Source organism: Myotis brandtii, unplaced genomic scaffold (genome assembly GCF_000412655.1).
Source record: "Myotis brandtii unplaced genomic scaffold, ASM41265v1 scaffold123, whole genome shotgun sequence".
NCBI lineage: Eukaryota > Metazoa > Chordata > Mammalia > Chiroptera > Vespertilionidae > Myotis > Myotis brandtii.
In genome coordinates this window covers 3802647-3810561 of record NW_005354291.1, presented here as the reverse complement: position 1 = coordinate 3810561, position 7915 = coordinate 3802647, and the positions used below count along the sequence as shown (strand labels likewise).

General features: G+C 38.3%; 1 protein-coding gene across 1 annotated transcript in view; it reads left to right on the top strand.

Annotated features, from left to right (window-relative positions):
* The window catches only part of LOC106724875 (triadin-like), a 96614-nt gene extending 95594 nt beyond the window's left edge, over window positions 1-1020 (top strand). Inside the window, exon 13 of the mRNA XM_014533917.1 lies at window positions 800-1020. Within this exon, the coding sequence (XP_014389403.1) occupies window positions 800-1020 (221 nt within the window). The remainder of the gene's footprint in view (window positions 1-799) is intronic.
* Window positions 1021-7915: the final 6895 nt, after the last annotated feature.

Below are 7915 nucleotides of genomic sequence, written 5' to 3'. Positions count from 1 at the left end.
GGGAGGGAGGGAGGGAGGGAGGAAAGAAGGAAGGAAGGAAGGAAGGAAGGAAGGAAGGAAGGAAGGAAGGAAGGAAGGAAGGAAGGGAGGGAGGGAGGAAGGGAGGGAGGAAGGGAGGTCTCAAACCTCAGAAAAATCTGGTACAATGAGATGCATGATCCTGAGCGAGTCTTCTCAGGACTAAATTTCATCTTTATTGCAAGGGTTTCAAGTAATTTGATGCATTATTTTTCCCTGAAGGGTTTCCTGGATTCTTAATTTGGCTTGTTATAGAACAGTTATTTTCTCTTCTACTTCTTTAAACCTGCCTGTGGACAATAAGAGTTTGCCTAAGAGTTGTTCTTACCATGAAAATGTAAGTTCTGTGGCAGTGCCCAGAATTAACAGTGTAGAAAATAACACTTTGAGAAAAATCACAGGGAATTAGATACCCGAGTCTTTTGAAAACTGATTTTTACTTGTCTTAAGATACATTTTTGAGTACTGAATTTCTAGATTTTTTAAACAAATTATTAAGAACAACTCAATATGTTTTTGACTTCTAAACCATTGCTTCTCAAACCATTTTATATACGAATCACCTGCCAATCTTGTCAAAATGAAATAAGTCTGGGTTGGTGCCTATGAACTACATTTATGTCAATTTCCCAAATAAGGGTGCAAGTACTGGTACACGGATCACACCTTGAAAAGGAGGGTTCTTGAACTCGTGTAGAATTTGATAAAATCTAAAACCTAACTTTTGATGAAACAGACACATTCACACATATACTCACACCTTAACATTTTAACATTTCAGAGTTTTACAGGAACCCACCTCCAAAGCCCATCTATGGAGACCAGTTAAGCACTTCTAACCTGGAGAAAGGGGCTCAAATGAATAGCTTCAAATTATCCGTCACTAGGAAAACACGTGGTGCACGTCACAACAGCAAAAGAAGTCCTAGTGTCAGATTAGAAAAGGAAGGGACCCAGGATACAGGCCTGCTGCTATTATTTCACGGCGAGGATGATCACTGAAAACTTATGGCCTTCCCAAACTTAGAATTATGTTCATAAAATTGTCATGTTATAGCCAGATTCTACCCTGACCATATTATTTGAACACTGAGCATCAATGTTTTCTTTTAAGAACATAATGTATGTCTGCTAGCCCTCGCCCACCAAAATCCAACACATCAGGAGGGTTCCTATTTGTCTTTTTGTTGTTGTTGTTAATCCTCACCCAAGGACATTTTTTTCCCCATTGATTTTTAGAGAGAGTGGAAGGCAGGGGGAAAGACACACACAGAGAGAAACATCGATGTGAGAGAGACACATCGATTGGTTGTTTCCTATCTGTCCTCCCCTCTCCCCGCCCCCCGCCCCCAGTGGACCAGGAGCAGGGGCAGGGGCAGGGGAGTAAGCCTGCAAAGGAAGTACGTGCCCTTGACTGGAATGGAACCTGCGAACCTGCAGTCTGCAGGCCAACGCTCTATCCACTGAGCCAAACTGGCTAGGGCAGGAAGTTTCCTACTTGAACAGTTGCCTGTGGCGTGCTACATTCTTTTCCTTCATCAGCTCCTCTTCTATCGCTGGCTCTTACCTATTCAGTTTTATAGTGAAAGACTGAACAGAATCTGAATAAGAACCTAGAGCAGTGATGGCGAACCTGTGACACGCATGTCAGAGGTGACACGCGAACTCATTTTTTTGGTTGATTTTTCTTTGTTAAATGGCATTTAAATATATTAAATAAATATCAAAAATATAAGTCTTTGTTTTACTATGGTTTCAAATATCAAAAAAATTTCTATATGTGACACGGCACCAGAGTTAAGTTAGGGTTTTTCAAAATGCTGACACGCTGAGCTCAAAAGGTTCGCCATCACTGATAGAGAGTATTCTGAGGAGAATAAGTAATTCCCGTTCCTTTCATACCGTGTACCTGTTTAGACATTCTCAGACCCCTACCTATTTGTTGTATAACAGCTGTGAACAAAAAAGTGATTTATGTTCTTATTTTTTATCCACTAGAAGAAGCTGAAGATGTGTCTTCCACAAAGAAGCAAAAAAGTAAGTTTACAATTAGATTAAAACTGTTATGTGGATCTGTAGTAAAGGTGGTACATATACATTAAAACTAAATTCTCTGAAGACCAGTATGAGAATAAAAAGGTTTTTAGTACATGAAGAATAACTTTAGAGTGGATCATTTATACTTCAAACAGTAGCTCATTACTTTTTGTGTCAGGCAAGATGCACGTATTTGGAGGAATTACAACATAATGACTCAAGAGGCATTTGTCGCCAACCATTCTCCACAGCTCTGATCTGAGCACTTCAGCTAAATCTGTGCTTAGATATGTTACTGTCTGCTTTATAAAAAAGACAGCTGAAGTGATAAGCTGAACATTTTTACATCAAAAAATGTAGGTATGTCATTGATGGAAAGTTTTTTTTATTTTTCTAACTAGATGGTAAGCTTTTAATATTCAATTTTGGAGATCATTGATTTTAGAATGCAATCAATATTCATATGCAGTTACAAAATTCAATGCCCATGATTCTCATTATTCCTCTACTTCCAAATTAGACATTTTTCTTCAGTTGGTAAAGCAATACCATCTGAATAGCAATTTTGGATTCATATATGCAATAAAATTGTTGCTGAGCAGAATAAAAGAAGCAATTTTTAAAATAGGTATAACTGGAGTTTGTTCTACATAATGCTTTTAAAGTAAAGAACAGACATTTACCTGAGGAAATGATGTTAATGTTCTCTGGGTTCTACAATGCTTCTTAAATGTATTTCTGCAGGAAATTATGAAAATGCCCTCTGCATTAGCAAATGTCTCCTACTCTGTATTAGTATGTGATTCATTGAACAAATATTAAGTGCCTACTGTGTCCCAAACTCTGTTTAGCTATTAGAGATGCTCATTATAACCCCTCAAATTATGAGGACATGAGGAATACAAGAAAACAAGCAATCTTAATAATATGTTTAGATATTGTTGCAAAATCCATAAAGTCAATCTGGGTATGTTTCTGATTTATACAGCAACACTTTCCTAATTGTTTATCTACTGGTAACAATTTGTGGCTATATCACATAAACACTTAAAATCTCTTATTTCATAAATAAATTTTCAAAACATAATTCAATAAGATAGGTGGATGGTGTCAATATCAATTTCCTGGTTGGGATATTGCACTATAATTTTTCAAAGATGTTACCATTGGGGGAAACCGGGTGAAGGGTACATGGGATCCCTCTGTATTATTTTTATTTTTATTTCAAAATAAAAAGTTTAATGAAAAATAAACAAATAAACAATTCAATATTTTAGTAAAATGATATTACATATTTTAATTCAATTGGCAGACTTACTATAGCAAAACAATATTTTCTATTTTCAACTTACTATGGAGTAGTCCTGTAGTCTGATACTCATGCAACTTACATAAGCTCTAAAATTTGCAGCTATAGTGATGTGTTTTTTAAAATATATTTTTATTGATTTCAGAGAGGAAGGGAAAGGGAGAGAGAGCTAGAAACATCAATAGTGAGAGAGAATCATCAATTGGCTGCCTCCCACAAGTCCCACACTGGGAATCGAGCCCGCAACCTGGGCATGTGCCCTGACCAGGAATCTAACCGTGACCTCCTGGTCATAGGTTGATGCTCAACCACTGAGCCACACTGGCCGGGCTATAGTGATGTTTTCATTAATGGCCTATTCAACACTGATTAAATAAATGTCTTAGAATAGAGCCTACCTCTGATAAGGTTCATCTGTAAGGTAGACTGTCTTTGATGGACTCTTCTGCTTTTAGCGATGGTACTCGCATTCCTCCTTAACACAGGCCTAGCTGTCATGCCATCCCTCTCAGAAGCCTGTCTCTCTCCCAAGCTGCAACAACCTTGGGGGAGGCGACAAGGTCTGATACTGCATCTGTTTGGTACTAGAACAAAATGGGAAATAATTCTGCATGAGATGAAGTGGAAAGGAACAGATTTTTTTTTCCTTCCAAGAATTCTCCAAACTCTTTTCATTATTGAAAACCCAGGATTGAAGCCAGTTGACACCAATTCCGGAATAGTAATCTCTTGAATAATCTCTTGCTGCTTCCCTCCGCTTTTTATTCAACCCAGGCTTTTCTTTATTCTTTACTTGCTTTATTTGGCCAGCTTCCTGGTATTCCCCGTACGACTAGCTTGCACTGTCATTCTCTTTCCTGGCCATCTGCAAAAGAGTCTGTCGTTGGGTGACAGCCTGCAAATGGACAGGATGGAAAACATTGAACCTGGCCATCTCTGAACAAGCTGCTACCTGGGAGCCCCAGCCTCCTGGGCCAGAGCTCAGGCTTGTATCTGCTGTGTACAGCGCCTCACGCGGCTTCAACTCCTTTCCTGGGTTGCTTTCTGCTCTGACAACAGAGCTGCTACCTGGCGGCATTGCCTAATGAGTAAAGGCAAGTGGAATATCTAACAATAGGAACCACAAGGCTCTCTGTGGTATTATTAAAACACTTTTAAAGAGTCAGTTACTTTGCATATTGATAAACTTGTGTTTTGAAACCTACATAACAATTTTTCTGAATGCTGTGCACATCAGTAGAGGTCTATGGAGTAAGCCCTTGGACATTTATGCTAGACCTGTGGTCGGCAAAGCGTGGCTCTTTGGCCCCTTGAGTGTGGCTCTTCCACAAAAAACCACGTGCGGGCGCGCACGTACAGTGCGATTGAAACTTCGTGGCCCATACGCAGAAGTCGGTATTTTGTGGAAGAGCCGGTATTTTGTGGAAGAGCCACACTCAAGGGGCCAAAGAGCCGCATGTGGCTCGTGAGCAGCGGTTTGCCGAGCCGCAGTTTGCCGACCACTGTTTATTAGCCATTCAGTAAGGGCTTATTGTGTGCCAGGAAGTATTTCAAGTGCTTCATGTATATTACCTATTCATTTCCACATTTTTTTGAGGTTTTCTGTTGCTGTCTCAATTCTACACATGAGGAATCCAAGACACCAAGTTTTGGTAACTTGCCAGTCATGGTCAAGGCTACCTGGCTATCCAACCCATGTCCACATACATTGTGGTACAGTGCCTTGTTGTGCTCCCCTTCGTTCTGCTTCTTTTAACTAATTATCATGCTCCGTTCCACAGGCCCCATCAGTTTCTTCCAATGTGTGTACCTGAATGGTTACAACGGCTACGGGTTTCAGTTTCCGGTCACTCCTGCCCAGCGCCCTGCAGAGAGCTCTGCGCCACCCGGTTCTCCAGCACAGAAGCCACAAGGACAGTAGGCCTATGCGTGGCCAGTATAAGTGCTTTAAGACTTTGAGAATAGCATCTTCCATTTGTCCACACTGGCACAGGCGATTGACATAAAGGAATTCAGGGAATTTCTTTGAAACTATTCTACTGTTCTGCCTGGTGTAGAAAAATAAATGGGTAAAAAGATTGAATAATCAGCACACATGTTGAAATCTGGCACTCAAGCATCTGCCATTCGTGTTTGTTGTTGGCCTGGGTGCTTATCTGTTTCTACTTCCATCACCGCAGGGTTGTTCACAAATTCATTTAAGGTTTACTTAACAATTGTCTTTTAAATGTAATTGACACCATTAAAAAATGAAATTCCTGACGTCAGTTAGATAGGTATTTTTAAATGAAAACACAGACTATGCTTTAAGTTTAACGAGTACAGGAACTTATATAAAAGCTACTCTTTTGCATCATGGGTATCTAAACTCAATTTACCAATAGGTTGATGTTTAATAGTTTCGTTGTATTTATGTCTGTTTCTATTTTAGTTGTAACTGTGCTCCAAGACCAGGTTACAGTTCCACCAAAGAGTACTATCAGTTTCTTGTGATGCTATTTTTGAGCTCCAAATATCTCTGAAGTTTAGACATGACAAGAAGGAATAGAAATGTTTGATAAATCTTTTTCTCTAAGATTGTAATCAGGACATTCTTTATTTTGAATTGTATTTAGGACATTCACTCTAGTGGAAATACAGGCAGGTCTGGTGAATCATTTGTGTAAAATACAAGCAAATGAGACGAAGAATTTTCAGATTTCTCCAGACTGTGCCCTAATGAAAATATCACCTGGGTGAAATTTTACATCAATCACTACATTTGGGTGACAGATGCAAAAGACTTTTCATTGCACTTTGAAAGGATTCTTCTATGGAGTTAAATAGCTTTTCTTTCTCCAAAAGGAAAACTATGAATGTCATCAAAGTTGAAGGAATACATTTTAAACATAAGTGCCTCATGAGATGTCTTACTTGTTTTTTAGGGAATTGGTTATCCGTGCCAATGAAATGAATGACAGTCTTTAACTTACTTGACGACACATCATTGGGCATGACTGTTGTGGCTTTGCCATCTTTTGTCTCCCAGTGATATACACAGTTGTGTTCTTTCTCACATTTTTCTAATAATTATAGAAGTCATGCTACTGTGATCTTTTCATGTTTACAGTTGCAACTCAACTTACGGCAAATTAACTCAGGAAATAAATTGAGTTATTTTTTCTAGCATTCTACTTACCTTATGGTGAGGGAGCCAGAGCCGATACTAGCCAAATGAATTCTTTTCAAGGACTGCAACTAACTAAGTTCTTTAATCCCAAGATTTAGAACACCGCCTTACTATAATATCATTAGGCTAGGACATCAATAACATCTTCATTATTAATAATGGATTTTCAGTGACTTTTGTGAAAGAAGTTGGTCTTGGCCACATGCTGGTGGACCTAACTCACACCACAAAAGTTAATTACCATGAACCAAGATTAATGACACTCCTTACGGGGGCCTGGAAAGGTGTACTGTCAGGACTGACCAGATGGTACCAGCTCACAAAGCCCCTGCATGTAGCAATAAACACTTGTGGTAGGACAATGCGTAGAGTTTATTGCTCAACTGCTCCTCCAGCTTCTCTGATTTAGTGAGTAAAAGAAATAGCAAACATGATAGTTTATTTTATTTTATAGAACATAATGATTTGTTCATTAGTTCTTATATTCAATGACTATTTTTTTATTGAGTACTTAGTCTCTCAAGCACTGGGCTGTATAAGAAAAATATCAGAGATAAATTCTATTACCAGTATTATCCTGATACAATGTGTGGCCTTGGAAAATCTGTGAAACACACTATTCTTGTTTTCCAATGTGTAAAGTAAGGATTTCAAGACAACCAACCTGATACACAGATGTACTGTGGACACTGACAAAATATCTTATAATGAATATGACATCAAAATTAATTTCTAAAATAATACTTTTTGGATGTTTTCCCTTTGAGTGAAATGAGCTTTTCTACATTATATTATTGTTTCTTTCACTTTCATTATGAGAACTATTTGATAAAAGCAAAATATAACTTATTATAACTAGAATTTAGACAAACCAATTAGGATTAATTGTTAATAATAATTGTTAAGGCTTATCTGCTTAGAGTTACAATGATGATAGCACTTGAAAAATATTCACTAAATTCTCATCTGTTTGTATGGTTCCACCCAATAAACTATTATTGGTTCTTTCAAGTTCGTGGTTTACATTTTTTAAAAGAAAAAGATAAATGGTTGGTCAAAACTCTCATAATTCATGTCATGTTGCTCATTAATAGGTAAGCATTTAATAATTGTATTAGTTATATTCAGTTATCAAGACAGAAGGTGCCAGGGAGGAGGGGAGGGGGATGATTTGATCAACTATCCACAAGTGTTTGTTGGATCAGAATCCAAACATGATGATAGGCCAGCATCTCCAGGCTGAAGAAGGCTGTTAATGCAAGTATACAGACCCTTCCAGGATACAGGTGGTGAAGAAAACAGCTAACATCACACTGACTTACGCTGCAACATAAGACTGGGCTTCTGAGGATAAACATAGAGTGGTGGTTCTTAGCCAATGA